At 41.4% G+C, this 18,345-nt stretch overlaps 1 protein-coding gene and 1 non-coding gene across 5 annotated transcripts in view; one reads left to right on the top strand and one right to left on the bottom strand.

Annotated features, from left to right (window-relative positions):
* Knl1 (kinetochore scaffold 1) overlaps window positions 1-17,494 on the bottom strand; it is a 72,389-nt gene extending 54,895 nt beyond the window's left edge. The window contains exons 1-7 of one of the 4 annotated variants that reach the window (XM_029570252.1): window positions 17,407-17,494; window positions 8,665-8,711; window positions 6,618-6,657; window positions 5,340-5,399; window positions 3,429-3,490; window positions 1,996-2,048; window positions 528-558 (exon numbers count right to left, since the gene is read on the bottom strand). In XM_029570252.1, coding sequence (XP_029426112.1) covers window positions 528-558; window positions 1,996-2,048; window positions 3,429-3,490; window positions 5,340-5,399; window positions 6,618-6,657; window positions 8,665-8,699 — 281 coding nt within the window. In that variant the 5' untranslated portion in view covers window positions 8,700-8,711; window positions 17,407-17,494. Of the gene's footprint in view, window positions 1-527; window positions 559-1,995; window positions 2,049-3,428; window positions 3,491-5,339; window positions 5,400-6,617; window positions 6,658-8,664; window positions 8,712-16,763; window positions 16,878-17,085; window positions 17,128-17,392 lie in introns of those variants that run through there. The other 3 variants (XM_029570253.1, XM_029570255.1, XM_029570254.1) reach the window with 3 other exon arrangements.
* Window positions 17,495-17,826: 332 nt separating this feature from the next.
* Window positions 17,827-17,908, top strand: Trnas-gcu. The gene has a single exon. It is a non-coding gene; the product is annotated as a tRNA-Ser (tRNA).
* The last annotated feature ends 437 nt before the right edge of the window (window positions 17,909-18,345 follow it).

The following is an 18,345-nucleotide window of genomic DNA, read 5'->3' as shown; positions in this document are numbered from 1 at the left end:
TTTATTTATTTTTTGTCTTTTTGAAGCAGGGTCTCCCTGTAGCCCCAGCTGTCCTGGAACTCACTATGTAGACCAGGCTGGCCTTGAACTCACAGAGGTCCTCCTGCCTCTGCCTCCCAAGTGCTGGGACTACAGGCGTGTGCCACCATGCCCGACTATAAGTTTTTATTTTTAATATTCCTAAGTATGCCAAAAAAGGGAAGTTAAAATAACAAAAATATTTTTTTAAAGCTTCATTAAGTAGGAATAAAAAAGCCACTTAAGGGCTGGAGAGATGGCTCAGCTGTTAAGAGCACTGACTGCTCTTGCAGAGGACCCAGGTTCAATTCCTAGCACCTACATGGCGGCTACGAACCGTCCTTAACTCCAGTTCCAGAGGACTCTGAAGCCCTTTTCTGACCTCTGTGGCTGTGCACAACACAGGTGCACTCACGCACATGCAGGCAATACACTCATACACATAAAATAAAAATAATAAATATTTTAAAAAGCCACTTAAATATAATTTGAACATATCCCTTACTTACTGTATAGTTACATTTTCTCCTGCTTCTGTCTCTAAAAATAAAATAAAAATTAAAGTTGATCAAGGATATTAGAAAAGTAACATAAGAACATTAATAGAAATTTAAAAAAGAAGTAACTGACTATTCAACATTTCTATCCTAATGACTAAAGTTATACCTTTTCTTGTGTTTGGGGTGTTTTTGTTTGTTTTTTGAGTCAGGGGTTTCATGCTTTTTATTTTTTCTCTTGAGATATGTTTCAAGATATAGAACAAAAAAGGCTAGAACTTTCCTTTTGCCTCAGCTTTGGGAGTGCTGAGATTATGAGTTACCACATCTAACTCAGGATATACTTTGTGTGTATGTGTGTGTGTGTGCGTGTGTGTGGTGTGAATGTATGTACATGTTCATGTAGGTGTTCACATGTTGTGGAGGTCACAGGTCACTATAGGGTACCTTCCTCTATTGCTCTCCATATTATTTTCTTTTAAAGTTTATTTTCTTTTTGAGACAGGGTCTCCCTGTAGTCCCAGCTGTCCTGGAACTATGTAGACCAGGCTGGCCTTGAACTCACAGAGATCCGCCTGCCTCTGTCTCCCGAGGGCTGGGATTAAAGGCGTGTGCCACCACGCCTGGCAAAGTTTATTTCCTTTTTAACCATATGCGTTTGTGTGTGTGTGTGTCCACATGAATGTGGGTGACCATAGAGTCCAGTGGCATTGGATCCTATGGAGCCACAGTTGCAGGTGGTTGTAAGCTGCCTAATGTGGGTACCAAGAATTGAACCTGGGTCTTCTGGAATAGCATTCCATACTGATAACTGCTGAGCCCTCTCTACAGACCATCCACTTTATTTCTGAAGACCAGATCTCTCACTGAACCTGTAGCTTACTGATTTGGTGAGATTAGCTGTCCAATTAAGTTCCAGGGAACCTCCTATCTTCATCTCCTGATGCTAAGATTATAGTCATATACTACTACCACACTTGGCTTCAAAGTGGATGCTAGGAATCTGAACTCAGGTTTTTCATGTTGGTGTGGCAATCACCTTACCAACAGATACATTTCCCTAGCCCTTAGCATATAGTATTTAAATAGTTAAGGGCCAGTGAAATGGCTCAGTAAGTTGAAGGTATTTGTCATCAAATCTTTTTTTGAGACAGGGTTTCCCTATGTAGACCAGGCTAGCCTCAAACTCACAGAGATCCTCCTGTCTTTGCTTTATGACTATGGGATTAAAGGTGTGCATCAACATGCCTGGCTTGCTGTCAAATCTTATGATCTGAGTGCCGAGTTCAAGCTCTGGAGCTTTTATGGGAGAAAGAATCCTGAAGGTTGTCCTCTGACCTCCACACGTATGTTGTGGGATACCCCCTCATACACAAAATAAATAAATGTAAACCTTACAACAGATGAGAAGTTATGGTTAGATAACCACAGAAAAATTGTGAAGAAAACAGATTAGCAGGGACTACAATTACATATTTACCTGAAATTTCTGACTTTCTTACAGTTTTCATCTGAGACTCTGTCTGGAATACCCTAGAAGAGAAAAGTAAGAATATGGGAAATCTCCACTTTTAATGAGAATCTTTTAGTGTTCATTCGTTGACTATTTTGAGATCAGTAAGATAATACTCCCCACCAACACACACATATACATTGTTGGTACCAAACTCACAACTTCATGAATATTAAGCAGGAGTTTTATCAACTAAGTATACCCTCAGACAATATTTTGAAGAAACTGTAACATTGATTTCAGCTGACTTTTTGCTAGAACATATGCTACTGATATTTTAAATGCTTGGTTTTAAATATTAAAATCTGTTATGATTTTTTAAAATAATTTCTGACCTAATCCTTGTTTTCTTTCTTTTTTTGGAAATGGTCTCCCTACAGCTCCAACTGGCCTGGAACTCACTATGTAGACCAGGCTGGCCTTGAGCTCACAGGGTCTCCCTATAGCCCCAGCTGGCCTGGAACTTGCTATGTAGACCAGACTGGCCTCAAACTCACAAATATTTCCCTGCCTCTGCCTCTCAAGTGCTGAGATTAAAGGCTTGTGCCACTATGCCTGGCAGCATTTTTAAATTTTTTTTTAAGCATTTTTAATTTGTAAAACCCCAATTTCTTTCTCTATTTTTGTTGACTGAAACCTACAACACAATGCTAAGCAACTTTGGTAATAGCAGTTATCATTGTTTAGGTACAGACTTTAAGAAAATGTTCTGCTTCTCTTGTAAAGATAATACTGAATAACCTCCCTTTAAAATAACAATCTTGCTCTGATTTAAAGACATGCTCTGATAGCCCATGCCTTTAATCCCAGCATTCAGGAGGTAGAGGCAGGTGGGTGTCTGTGAGTTCAAGGCCAGCCTGGTCTACATTGTGAGTTCTAGGCCAGCTGGGACTACAGGAAGAGCCTGTCTCAAAAAGATGAAAATTTTAAAAAAAATTAAAAGTAACAATCTTGTACCCACACTCACACATCATATATACATAGTGACCAGTTGCCACTAATGAAAATTAAAAAAAATAATTTTTAGTTGCTTGTGGAGGCGCATGCCTTTAATCCCAGCACTCAGGAGACCACTGGTAGGTGGACCTCTGTGAGATGGAGGCTAGCCTGGTCTACATAGTGAGTTCCAGGCACACTGGGGCTACAGGGAGACCCTGTCTCAAAAATACACTCAATCAACCAAACAAACAAACTAACAGTAAGGTAGAAAAGTGATTGAGGAGGATACCTACTGTCAACCTCTGGGCTGTACTTATGTGCTTACATACGTACACACACACACAAAAATTCTTCTAATGCTTAGTTAAGCAAAACACATTGTTCAAATCAATTAGTACTGATTATATTTAATTTGGCATAGAAAAAGCATTATATAACATTTTATTTTTCTTTCAACTTACTTTATAGTATCTGCAAAGCTGACTCGACGAGAGCTTTTTCTAGTTCTTGAAGCATAAGACTCCTAAAAGCATAAATGGCACAATTCTTATGAAATCACAGTGAATTAGGTCTCCAAAATACTAGAGACAGGTATCAAGACTTATTTTGAATTAATATGATACAAAAAGCCCAATATAGAAGCATTTAATAAACATGAATATGGCTGGGTATGGTGATACACAATTTTAATTCCAGCACTTGGGAGGCAGAAGGAGGTAAATATCAGTCACTTTAAGGCCAGCCTGGTCTGCATAATGAATTCCAGGCCAGCCAAGGCTGCATAGTGAAATTCTGCTCAAAACAGCAAAAAACCCCAACGAAACAAAATAAATCAACCAACCAACCAACAACAACAAAACAAAAACAAGACCCCATGAATATGATTTTCCAAATACATTTGGAGGCACAGAGAGTAAGGACTGAACCCATGGCCTCATGAAAATACAATTTTCTTTTAAGACAGGGTCTCAGGGCCAGGCGTGGTGGTACATGCCTTTAATCCCAGCACTGGGGAGGCAGAGGCAGGTGGATCTCTGAGTTCAAGGCCAGCCTGGTCTACATAGTGAGATCCAGGACAGCTGGGGCTACAGGGAGACCCTGTCTCAAAAAGACCAAAAAAAACAAAAAAACCAAACAAACAAACAAAAAAAACAAAACCCAAAACAAACAAATAAACAAAAAAAACCCACCAAAAAAAAAAAGTATCTGTCATCTCAGCAAATAGCAATTCTGAATGTCAGGATATACGTGTAAGAGTGGTAGAGAGACTACATGGGAAAATAAATAGGGTTGAAAAATTGCCAGGCATGGTGGCAGCACACCTTTAATCTCAGTACTTGGGAGACAGAGGCAGATGGATCTCTGAGTTCTAGGACAGCCTGGTCTATACAGCAAGTTCCAGGTGAGCTGGGGTTACAGGGAAACCCTGTCTCAAAGACCAAGAAAAAAATTAAGAATGCAGGTAGAGAGCTGGCTCAGCATTGAAGATCACTGGCTGCTCTTGCAGATGACCCGAGCTATATATTCTAGCACCCACATGGTGGCTAACAACCATCTGTAAGCACAGTTCCAGGGGAATCTGATGCCCTCTTCTGTCCTGAGGGCACTGTATGACATGGGTGCACTTGCCTACATGTACATACAGGCAAAACACTCATATACATTAAAAAAATTATAATAAAAAATTAAAATTAAGAATGCCAGCCTATTCAAGAATTTGGATTTGTTTCTTTTAATATTTTATTATTTTTATTTTATGTGTATGAGTGTAATGCCTGCATGTATGTGAGTGCACCTGTGTCATGCAATGCCATGGAGGTCAGAAGAGGGCCGCCATGTGGGTGCTGGGAATTGGACCCGGGTCCTCTGCAAGAGCAGTCAGTGCTCTTAACTGCTGAGACATCTCTCCAGCCCCGAATCTGGATTTATTTTTAAGTCATGTTGAAGATTAAACTCTAGGGCCTCATGCATGTTAGGTAAACCTTCTACCACTGAGATGCAGCTCTAGCCCATAAGTGTTTGGATATTAACATGAAGGTGATAGGATGCTTATTTACAAACATTCAAATAGGAATCATTTATGATACTGTATCTTTGAATAGCTTCATCACTGAGGCAATTCATGATCACCACTGAAACCAGGCATAGTAATGCAAGCCTATAACCCTAAGTACTTGGGAAGCTCAGGTAGGAGGACTGCCACAAGTTCAAGGTCACTCTGGGCTATATAAGTGAAGACCTGTCTCAATAAACCATACACACACACACACACACACACACACAACACACACACACACACACACACACACACACACACACACACACAATCACTGAAAACAGTAATGTGTAAAGCATTTGCACTAGAGACTTACCCAAACTGTCTCATTCCCACCTCTGAGGTCCTGAAGTGGACTTCTTGGGGGTTTCAAAATCTAGAAGTAATAATTAGAATTAGTCAAGAAAATCTAGCATAGCTATTAATCAATTTAAGTTATATGAGTAGAAAGCTAAAATTTCCTTAAAAACCTCTTAAGTTCATCAAGTCATATTGCTCAGTGTTATGTGGCAGATTTAAATATTTGGCATTTATTCCTTTTCCTGGACCATTCACCTCAATTACTTTGCCCCAAATCATCTCAAGTGGCTAGGTAAATAAAGCGTACAAGTCTTTCTAGAACAATCTGAAATGTGTTTGTCCATAATGATTGGTTCAGGAGTAAGGACCTGACCCTAATAGGATAATCACACTAACAGGATTCAGTTATGAGTCTTGTTTGCTAATCTTGAGGAAACATATAATTTGTCACACAGACCTTGAACATGGAAATAGGGGAAGAGAGACATATCATAGTAATTAGAAGAATAATCACAGAAATTATGCCTGCTAGCAAAACTACAGAAGAAGCAGTCAGAAAAGAAAAAAGTCTAAGCAATGTGGCACTGCCCTGCCTGATCTGTAAGTTTTGCCTATAGCTATTCTTACCTTTGGATTTTTTTCAGTTTCATAATCTGAGTTTAGCATGTAAATCAGTTTGGGTTGAACATTTGTCCTGCAACAGTTTATCAGTTTATATGCTAGGTTAAGTATATTTTTAAGGAAAAAATATTTTAACCATTTACAACAACATATAATTCACACAGTATGAAGTTCATTAAATAAACACTTTTGAAAATGTCACAATGAAACTCATTGTTTTGTACAAATATACTAAAAGTTCATTAAATTGCAATAAAATTTGTTAAAATATGAATTTTATAATGTTTACAAAATTCTATAACCAGGTTAAATATCTGAGTCTTTATCCAGACAGCAATAAGAAGCTAGTTTGAGATGCCAAGGGAAAGTCACAGTCCAAATTACTGTGATTATAGAGTTATCATTCAGTAAAAGATAACAATAATTTAGGGCTGGAGAGATGGCTCAGTGGTTAAGAGAACTGGCTGCTCTTGCAGAGGACCCAGGTTCAGTTCCCAGCACCCACATGGCAGCTTACAACCTTACTTAACTCCAGTTCCAGGGGATACCATGCCCTCTTCTGGCCTTCAAGGGCAATGCATGACACTACATGCACTAACATATATGAAGGCAAAGTACTTGTACACATAAAACAAAAACATTTAAAGGTAACAATAATTTAAATATTTCTTACTGAGGAATGCCGTCTTCTAACAGGTCTCTCTACATTGTCACTGAAAAAAAGATTTAAAAAAAATTATGTATGCATAAAGGGCTGCATTTCTACTTTTGTTTTTTTTCTTTTTTTTTTTGAGACAGGGTGTCCCTGTAGTCCCAGCTGGCCTGAACTCCCTATGTAGAACAGGCTGGCCTCTCTCAGAGAGATCTACCTGCCTCTGCCTCTGGAGTGCTAGGATTAAGGGGTGGGGGGGCACCACACCCAGTTCATGACTACATTTCTAAAACCACCATCACATCACCCTTTAGATGTTTTTAAAATGGCTATCACTTTTTTTTTTTTTTTTTTTTGTTTTTTTGAGACAGGGTCTCCCTGTAGTCCCAGCTGTCCTGGAACTCACTATGTAGACCAGGCTGGCCTTGAACTCACAGAGATCCGCCTGCCTCTGCCTCCCAAGTGCTGGGATTAAAGGCGTGCGCCACCATGCCCAGCCTGGCTATCACTTTTATAGCACTCCGGTCAGCAAAATTTATATTATAGTATAGTATAAAACTTTAAATTCAGTATTTAGGAGTCAAGTGTTTTAAAAGAAACACGAGAGCTGGGCATGGTAGCCCATGCCTTTAATCACAATACTCAGGAGGTAGAGGCCAGCCTGGTCTACACAGTGAGCTCCAGGCCAGCTGGGGCTACCAGGAGACCCTGTCCCCAAAATAAACAAAGAAACAAACAAGAAAACACCTAAATGATGCAAGTGGCCAGACCTGGTGGCACAGGCCTATAGTAACAGCCATTCAGAAACTGAAGCAGAAGGATTACAAATCCAAGGCCAGCCTGGGCAACTTAGTGAGACCTTGTCTAGAAATGAAAAAGTAAAAAGAACACTAGGAATATAGCTCAGTGGTGGAGTACTTACCTAGCATACATGAAATCTTAAATTCAGTTACCAGTACCAAAGGAGCGGGGGGATCTGAAGGCTGAGAGTGTAGCTCACTGGTAAAATGTGCTTAGCATGTTCAAGGTCCTTAGTTCAATGCCCCGCATAAATTGTTGCCAGGCACAGTGGTGCACGCCTTTGATCCCAGCACTCAGAAGGCATAGGCAGGCAGATCTATGTGAATTTGAGGCCAGCCAGGACTACAACATGAGACCCTGTCTCAAAAAACAAACCAAACAAACAAACAAAGATTCATCATGTACTATAAAACTATCCCTTAAATATCAGTCTGTACTACAGAAGCCCAATTAAAATAAACAATGTCTAATTCACTAGCTTCTAGCTCTGGTTTTACTATGGTCTGATTTTTAGATTAGGTTTTGAAAGCCCCAAGTACCAAGAAGGCCAAACAGATCATCTGTGAGGTATAAGAAAAACAGACAACACAGAGACTTTAATGATCTGGAGAATTCTTGCCTCCTCTAGAGATCACAACCATTACTGTCTACTAGTTAACTGTTCCAAGGAAGAACATGAGCTGTGCTGCCATATATGGTTTTTCAGGTAAAATGGAAAATAAAATTATTCTATGGAATCTCAAGATTTTTTTTTCAATTTGCATAATTAGCTAAAAAAATAAATATCATGCCAGGTATAGTGGAGCACACCTTTAGTCCCAGTACTTGGGAGGCAGAGGCAGGTGGATCTCTGCGAATTCAAGGCCAGCCTGGTCTACATAGTGAGTTTCAGGCCAGCTCGTGCTGCAGGGAGACCCTGTCTCAAAAAGACAAAAAATAAATAAATAAATAAAATAAAATAAATATCATGTTTAAAACAATTATTTTGTAGGCTGCAAACAGATCACTGGTTTGTGATGCCAATGTTGAAAAAGTCATTTCATCTCCTGAGACCTTAAAATATGAGAGGTGGTACCTAAAGTCCCTCTTAGTTCTCACTCTAGATGAATTTAGACAAAGATGGCATAGAGCGCTATCACTTTGTAACACTGACTTTTCCTGGGAACACAATAGAAAAAGATTTCAGAAGTTACTGTTAGGTCTTAGTCATTGGAAAAGTACCTTTTCTAGTAGAATATAGCATTTTAGCAGTATTGAATGAACTTACTTTTCTTCATTAGCCTCTGAAGACACTCCATCCATTTTTGAAAATTTCTATAAAAATATAAAGTATTAAGTGAGAAAGATAAAAAGAAAAATTAAATCTATAATCCATTAGGAGCAAAGGTATTTTGTAAAAGAATACCAAAACTAAGAAGAAAAACACCCCGCACTATCAGCTCCAAAACAGAAGAGATTTAATAGAGTTTAAACCACTGTATTATAATTAATACTCGAAAATTTTCATACTCAAAATCTAAGCCAAGTGTTATGATGTACCCCTGTAATTTCAGCTCTTGGGAGGTGGAGGGAGGAGGAGCAAGAGTTCAAAGGTAGTCTCAGTTACATATCAAGTTCCAGGTCTTAGATTACATAATTAGATAATAATTCAACTCCCAAATGGCAGTCAACTGGATACTTAAAATAGTGGATTTATCTTAGAAAATGTAACTAAGCCAGGCATGGTGGTACATGCCTTTAAAACCAGCACTCAGGAGGCAGAGGCAGGCAAATCTGTATGAGATCAATTGAGGCCAGTGTGATATACGTAGCAAGTTCCAGTTGGGGCCAGGGGGAGAACCTGTCTGAAAGAAAAAGAAAAGAAAAGAGAAGGGGAAGAGGAGGGGGAAGGGGAGAGGGAGGGGAGGCAGGGAGGCAGGATAATCCCAGCACTCAGGAGGTAAAGGTAGTATTGCTACAAATTCAAGGCCAGCCTAGGCTACATAACAAGGCCCTTTTTCAAAAAACCAAGTAAGAAAGGTTGGAGTGATGGCCCAGCAGTCAAGAACACTTGCTGCTCTTCCAGAGGATCTGGGTTCAGTTCCTAGCACGCATTTGGGCAGTTCATAACTGCTTGTAATTCCAGCTCCAGGGGATCTGATGCTCTTCTGGGCTCTATGGGTACTGTGCTCATGTGCACATATCCCCACACAAACACACAACTAAAAATAAAATAAATCTTAAAAAAAATTTTTTTAAGCCAGGCCCATGGCTTTCATCCCAGCACTTGTGAGGCAAAGGCAGGTGGATCTCTGTGAGTTCAAGGCCAGCCTGGTCTACATAATGAGTTCTCAAAAAAAAAAAAGACAAAAAAAAATTTTTTTTTTTAGCTGAAGAAGAAAAAAGAAAACAGAAATACAATTACTCAACAACAAAACATTAGGACATAAAAATAACATTTATGAGGCTGGAGAGATGGCTCAGCAACTTAAGAACGTTTACTGCTCTTACAAAGGACCCAGGTTTGGCTCCCAGCACTGACATGGCAGCTCACAACTGCCTGTAACTCCAGCTCCAGGAGATTTAATGTCCTCTTTTGACCTCTGCTGGCACCTGCACTCATATGCACATATCCACAGATATATACACATAATTTAAAAATAAAAATAAACCATTTTAAAAAATAAACTAACATTTGTGTTTTTCTAAAAATATTTTATTTATTATTTTTATTTTATGTGTATGAGTGTATTGCCTGCATGTATGTGAGTGCACCCATGTCGTGCAAAGCCGCAGAGGTCAGAAGAGGGCTTCGGATTCCGAACTGGAGATAAGGATGGTTTGTAGCTACCATGTGGGCGGGAAACAAACCCAGGTCCTCTATAAGACCAGTCAGTGCTCTTAATCGTTGCACCATCTCTCCAGCCCCAACATTTGTGTATTTTTGTGCAGTACTGAGGAGTAAACCTATGTCCTCAAGCATGCTAGGTAAGAGCTCTACACTGAGTTACCTCCCCAGCCCTTTTTGCTTTTTGACACAGGGTCTCATTGAGTTGCCTAGGCTGGCCTTGAACTCATTTGATAACCCATATTGATCTTGAACTTTTGATTTTCCTGTCTCTGTTTCCCAAGTAACCTGAATTATAGGCAAGTACCACCAGGCCCAGCAAAAACAACATTTTAGATACTACAGTTGATTATTAAAATTGAAATTCTACTCAATGAGTATTTGCCTTGAAAAAACATGAAATAAGAGATAATAGGCTGGTGAGATGACTCAGTGGGTAAAGGCACTTGCTGCCAAGCCTGACCACCTGAATTCAAACCCCAGAACTCACAGGGTAGGAGAGAACCAACTCCCAAGTTATTCTTTGACCTCTGCACATGAACTGTGACACACATGCACGCATACACACAAACCTAAGGGTCTCCCTGTAGCCACAGCTGGACTGGAACTCGCAGTGTTGACCAGGTTGGCCTCGAACCCACTGAGATCCACCTGCCTCTGCCTCCCAAGTGCTGGGATTAAAGGCATGCACCACCACGTCTGGTTATAAATGCATACTTTTTTTTTGGTCTTTTTTGAGACAGTGTCTTCCAGTAGCCCCATCTGGCCTTGAACTCACAGAGATCCACCTGCCTCTGCCTCCAGAGTGCTGGGACTAAAGGCCTGCATCACCACGCCTGGCTAAATGCATACATTTTTAAAAGAGGTTATAACCTAAAGTTTCTTCAAATGATCCAGTTTCTACCTACTCATAACTATATCAGATTTTCACTGTATGCATTAACTCTAGAACCTTATACTTCACAGAAGTGTATGAAAAAAAAATGTGATCTCAGGTTTTAAACTAGCAGGTACAAATTTTTGAGAACTATTATTAGCATTTCTATAACACTCAATACCATATACATTAACTGTTACAGTCAACATTCTTTTAGCAATAAGGAAGAAAATAGATACCTAAAAGATGCCTTATTGCTGGGTGTGGTGGCACATGCCTTTAATCCCAGCACTGGGGAGGCAGAGGCAGGGGATGTCTGAGTTCAAGGCCAGCCTGGTCTACATAGTGAGTTCCAGGACAGCTGGGGCTACAGGGAGACCCTGTCTCAAAAAGACAAAAAAAAAAGTCTTATTTCACACAATTTTGTCATATATAACAAAAGCCAAACTAGGGAACAGTACTTTATAAAAAATCTGAATTTAAGTCAGAAATATGTATGTAGGCTTTAGCCCACCTGGCCTAGAAATCCCTACTTAGACCAGGCTGGCCTCCCTTCTTCTTTTTTTTTAAGACAGTATCTTAGCTGGGTGTGGCAGCACAGGTCTTTAATTCCAGCACTTGGGAGGCAGAGACAGGAAGATCTCTATGAGATCCAAGTCAGCCTAGTCTACACAGTGAATTCCAGGCCAGCTGGGGCTACAGGGAGACCTTGCCTCAAAAACAAAAAACAAAACGTTAACAACAACAGCAAAACAAATAGTGTCTCACTCTGCAGCCCAAACTGGACTAGAACTCACTATGTGCTCCAGGTCGACTCCAAACTTTCCTTCCTAAAGAAACACTTTTACTTTTCACTTTTTTTTTTGGTCTTTTTGAGACAGGGTCTCCCTGTAGCCCCAGCTGTCCTGGAACTCACTATGTAGACCAGACTGACCTTGAATTCACAGAGATCCGCCTGCCCCTGCCTCCCGAGTGCTGGGATTAAAAGCATGCGCCACCACGCCTGGCCTCACTGACTATTTTTGTATAGACCTTGCTAATCTAGATAATTTGTTTGCCTTACTACTTTTTGATTTTTCAAGCTTTCAGCTTTACACTGTCTTCCCACCATAGAAGATGAAATCCCTTTCCTGCAAACCATTTATTACACACACACACACACACACACACACACACACACACACACACACATTTTAGGGGGACAGGGTCTCACTATGTAGTCCCGGCTGGTCTTGAACTCCCAGACAGCCACCTGCCTCTGCCTCCTGAGTGCTAGGATTAAAGGCAAATAATAAATTAAGAAAAAAAAAAACTATGTAGTCCCAGCTGGTCTTGAACTCCCAGACAGCCACCTGCCTCTGCCTCCTGAGTGCTAGGATTAAAGGTAAATAATAAATTAAAAACAATTTTTTGTAAGATTCACATTGGGCCTCCTGGCACACACCTATAATCTTAACTACTCCGGGGGCTCAAACAGGAAGAATCACAAGCCTGGGCTTACAGAGTTCAAGGAGACAGTCTGAGTAACTTAGTGAGATTGTCTCAAAATAAAAAATGGGCTGGGATATAGCACAGTTAATAGACTGCTTGCCTAGCATGCAGCCAGTCCTGGTTTTATCCCCAGCACCATATAAACAGGGCATAGTGGCACACATCTGTAATCCTAATACTTAGGAGCTGGCTCTAGGAAGATCAGAAGTTTAAGGTCATCCTCAGCTACAGAGCTCCACGCCAGTCTGGGTTATATGAGATTCTGTCTCAAGAAGGAAAAAAAAAAAGAGAGATGGGGAAAGGATATAACATTCTCAGTGGTAGACTATTTGCCTAGCATGTGAATATGAGACCCTAGGTTGAATGCCAGTACTCAGGGGGTAGGGGTGGTGAGGGAGCCAACAGGAAACACCAATTTAATAAACCCTGAAAATTTTTCCTCTAAGATCAAACAGGTATGACAGCTATTTCCATTTTTATTTGATCTATCATCACGTCTCAGTAGTTCTATTTATAATACATACTTGAAATCCACTCATTTCTATCTTCACTGCTACCCTATAACTCAAGCCACCATGATTGTCCACGTAGAATTCTATATCTCACTAGTACACATCTTTCAGTCATAAAACCCTACAATCCTTTCTCTACATAGCAGCTAGCAATCTTCTTAAACATCTCCGTTAAGATCTTTCTTCAGCTAGGCCTGGTGGTTTACACCTGTAATCCCAGCACTAGGAAAGCTGAGGTAGGAGGCCTACCAGAGTTCAAGACCAGCCTGGGCTATATAGTTAGTTCCAGGCCAGCCTGGGCTACAGAGACCAACTCTGGAAAAACAAAATATAGCCGGGTGTGGTGGTGCACACCTTTAATCCCAGCACTCGGGAGGCAGAGCCAGGCAAATCTCTTGGAGTCTGGTCTCCATAGCGAATCCAGGCCAGCTGGGGCTACAGGGAGACCCTATCTCAAAAAGACCAAAAAAAAAAAAAAAAAAAAAAACAGCTGGGTGTGGTAGCACACGCCTTTAAACCCAGCACTTGGGAGGCAGAGACAGGTGGATGTCTGTGAGTTCAAAGCCAACCTGGTCTACACAGTGAGTCCCAGGCCAGCTGGGGTTACAGGGAGACCCTGTCTCAATTATTTATTTATTATTTATTTATTTATTTTAAAGAGCACTGGGTGCTCTTGCAGAGGACCCAGCTCCTGTTCCCAGCACCCACATGGTGAACAAAAACTGTCCGTAACTCCACTTCCAGGGGATCCAACACCCTTTTCTAACCTCCACAGGCACTTAAGCAGGCAATACACTCATACATATAAAATAAACAATAAAAAAATTTAAAACCAGGTATTTCCTACTTAAAATCTTTCAATGGTTTGTCATTCTATTGGCAGTAAGTTCATCAGATCTCTAAGGCTCAGGGGATCTGGTCTCTGCTTGCTTCATACATCACACTTCACCTCTCACTACTTTCTGACTAGCCTTCTTACTACTTTCACCTCTAGCCTTTCTATTCCTATCCAGAATCTTTCCCAAATCAGTGCATGTATATCTGTTATTCTCTCTTGGCAAGAAAGAAGGAAAAGCATTACTGGTGGCACTATATATATCTTCTCTGAGCATTATCACAAGTATAATTTAAAATACTGCTATATAAATTAATTATTCCTATTATCTCCCCAAACTACACTTGCCCCAGCAGTAAACTATGAGAATAGGGGCGGTGTGTCTCATGTTCACTGCTATAGCCTAGCAGTGCTTTGTAAATGGTAGGAGCTCAGTAAGTATACAGAGTTCCATGCACAGATAAAAATAACTTTCACTTATGACTAGCAACTTGAATAATTTTTATTTCTATAGGAATATTTTGTAACTCGGCATACATACTCAAAACACAGATAAAAATACAAGAAACTGCCGGGCATGGTGGTGCATGCCTATAGTCCCAACAGAGGCAGGTGGATCTCTGAATTCAAGAGCAGCCTGGTCTACATAGTAAGTTCCAGGCCAGCTGGGGCCACAGGGGGACCTTTTTTAAAAAAAAAAAAAAAAAAAAAAAACAAGAAACTATCAATCCAAGGTCACTTAAACATTGTTTGAAAGTCTTTGGGCATCATTCTTCTCCAACTTATGGACTACTTAGCACTTAACTGATGAGATTCAAACTTACTGAAGTCTCATTTTAGTATTTTATTAAATAACTGTATGTTATACCTTCAACAGAAATAGGTAGAGCCCCCAGCCTATCATGGTAACCCTCAGTAATAAAATGCTCTTTGATCACTATTACATTGATTGGCTCCAAACTGTGCATTTGGCATTTAGGGGTGAAGCAGCATACTTATAAAGGTATCTGAATAGTTTAAGGCTTTTTTCCTTGTTTTGTTTTTTTTGAGAAAGGGTCTCCCTGTAGTCCCCGCTGGCCTGGAACTCCTTATGTAGACCAGGTTGGCCTCTATCTCACAGAAATCCTCCTGCCTCTGCCTAGGGAGTGCTGGAACTAAAGACATGTGCCAGTACCCTGGGCTCAGTTTAAGTTTTAAACAGCCATTCTTGAAATCTGTCAGGCACTGGGTAAACTACTACTTCAAAATAGTAATCCATTTGTATTATCAGTTTTTATAAGATATTGTGAAGCTAGAGTTTTGGCAAGTGGTATGAATAAAAGCTAGTGTTGTTTGTTTTTTGGTCTTTTTGAGACAGGGTTTCCCTGCAGCCCCAGCTGGCCTGGAACTCACTATGTAAACCAAGTGGGCCTAAACTCACAAAGATCTGCCTGCCCCTGCCTCCCCGAGTTTTGGGATTAAAGGCAAGCACCACCATGCCAGGCTTGTTTTTTATACGGGTAGGGGGAGGGCAGCTGGAGCAATAACCTAGCAGTTAAGAGCACTGGCTGCTCTTGCAGAGGACACAGGTTCGATTCCCAGCACCCACATGACAACCATCTGTAGCTAACAACCATCTGTATCTCCAGTTTGAGGGGATCCAACCCCCCTTCTGACCTCGGTGGCCACTGCACAACAATGGTGCTCCCACCTACATACAAGCAATACATGCATACACACAGAAAAAGATAAATAAAATTATTATCAAAGTGGTACAGTGTTCAGTGGGCAAACTTACCTAATTAGTAATTGGGACTAAACAAGAAAAAAGCATATTGTATTTTTCTTCAAATTACATACTTATCAAATGGTTAATCAGTTGCCAGGATATACTCATTAAGTTGATTATAACTAATAAATAGAAACGTTAGGTATTTCTTTCGGCTAAGAGTATTGCCTGAACCAAGAAAGTTTAGGCACCACTAATCTAAATAATGCAAAGGTCTGCAAACCATTGCCACTGGGCCATGGTTTCTCTTTTTTCACATATTTAATAGGTTGTAGAAAACAACAAACAGTATGTGGCTGAGAACATCACAGTAGCAAAGCCTAAAACACTGACTTTGTCCACTCCTGAATTTATACAACCAATATCTAGAGTAAATATTTTCCAGTCTCCATTGATATAGACCCTAGATCTGTGCTGTCAAATACAGTAGCCAGTACATTTCAAAAGCTCAATAGCTGCTAATGGATACCATGTTGAACAGGCAGATATAAAATATTGCTATTATCACACAAAGTTATATTGCCAAAGAATCATCTAGAGTGAATATCTTCTATTCTCTGAGCATTAAACACATTAGATATTGATATTATCATTCCAAACATTTTTACTCAATTTACATATATACCATCTTGTAAAGATTTTCAGCCATTCACAAGGCCAAGATTTTTACTGCTTTGACCGTAACCTTTAAGTACTATTGCGGGGGGGGGGGGCTTTTTTTTTTGGTCTTTTTGAGACAGGGTCTCCCTGTAGCCCCAGCTGTCCTGGAACTCACTATGTAAACCAGACTGGCCTTGAACACAGAGATCCCCCTGCCCTCTGCCCACTGAGTGCTGGGATTAAAAGGCATGGGCCACCACACTCAGCTTAATTACCCAAATCTTACAGTATATTCTCTCCACGTCTATAAATCAGGCCTCCGACGCTTTGACATTCTTCATGCCCAAAGCATCCATTCTCCCTCCTCTCTGCTCCTACACGTCTTTAGAACGTGGTATCAAATGGACGTTCTGCCATGTATCGCAGCTGTATGCATTTCCCTTTCTGGACGGTTACCCTCTCTACATTGGGGACTCGGAGGACTCCGACCGATCCAATTCAGCTGAGGTGAACATTTGCTTCAATCTTCGGATCTAGAGTAACGCCAGCCTTCATGTCTGCTAAGTCTATCTTTACAACAGTCTTCTCCCACAGGGGCTTTAATCCTGAGCCCCTGGGAAGAGCTGGGACGTCTCCTGGGGGCACATCAGTGCTGTGTAAAGTCAGACCTGCAGAAACCAGCATCTCGATTCAGGTGATCCTAGCCCTCCGCTCTGCCACTGCGACAAAAGGACGACGAGCCGAGAATTCAAAAAGCATTCGCTTCTTCACTCGTTACCTTCTTGGCAGCCCAGAAAATCGAGTCAGACACCAGAACCACCGCGAGATCCCGGAAAGCACAGGGGACCACGGCGGGGTGGGGCTGACCCAGCGCAGAGAGCTGGACGCGCCCACCACTCGCGCCCAGCTGAGCTGAGGGCAGGCCGAGGCGCGGCTGGCGGCCCGCGGGAACCGCGTTCCTGTAAGGCGCCTCCGAGACCGCGGCCCACCGGGCGGCCCTCCCCCGGCCCCGCGGGGCCTTCAGCGCGCCGGGACACAACCCAAGCCCCCGCAGCAGCCCAGAACCACCAGATCGCTCTTCTTACCCGCCTCGGCCCACCTGCTGGATTTGTTTGGGGTCCGCGCGCTCCTCAGAAAAGACGTCACCTCGCAGCCTCCAGTCAGCCTTCCTGAAGTATTCGAATCTAACCGCCGAGGTGCTGCGCATGCGCACCCCCGCCCTGCGCGTCGGCCCCGCCCCCTGGGCGCCAGTCTAGCCCCGCCCCTAAGACGCCTTTAGACGTTCCTGCCAGCCTCTACGCGTACTTAACGTCCTCTCGGTTTTTCTCGTCTACTGAATTGTCTTCGCCTTTCTCGCTTTCAGACTTTCTGTTCCCGTGAGAGCGGCCATCTTCTTTCGATTGTCTGCTATATTAACGATTGAACGTTGGCTTTCGTACAAAATGGCGACTTCATCAACATTGCGTCACATCCCCCTGGTACTACTCCCTATAGCTGCCAGGAAGAGGTAAGATACGGGGACGAGGTGGCCGAGTGGTTAAGGCGATGGACTGCTAATCCATTGTGCTCTGCACGCGTGGGTTCGAATCCCATCCTCGTCGAGAACTTTTCTTCCCAGCTTCTAACAATTAATTTTGAGTTCTTACTCAATTTAAAAACTATCACAATGAGTCTCAGCAGAGTTTTTTTTTTGTGGTGTTGGGAATGGAAGAATTGAAATATTTGAAAAGCAGCTTGCAGCTTTCGGAATATTATGACCTTACAGTTGAAGAAAAGGCAGGGAAAGAAGGGTTTTGTTGTTTGTTTTTCTAGGACTAGGAAAATTTGTTAAATTTAATTTCTTATAAAGTAAAAAATAATGCAGAGCATTATACAGTAACCTCCAGCTCATGTATTCCAATACTGCTCTGACCCAACATAAAAACCCGGCTCCTACTTGAGAGGTTTCATTTATTAATGGGCTCTTACTCCAGGATTTTTTGTTTTTAGTTTTTGTTGTTTTGGGACAAAGGCTCACTATGTAGCCCAGGCTAGCCTC

This window comes from Nannospalax galili, unplaced genomic scaffold (assembly GCF_000622305.1).
Source record: "Nannospalax galili isolate Female #2095 unplaced genomic scaffold, S.galili_v1.0 scaffold342, whole genome shotgun sequence".
In the NCBI taxonomy this organism is placed as follows: domain Eukaryota; kingdom Metazoa; phylum Chordata; class Mammalia; order Rodentia; family Spalacidae; genus Nannospalax; species Nannospalax galili.
Note: the sequence above shows the minus strand (reverse complement) of the source record. Positions and strands in the feature narration are given on the sequence as shown.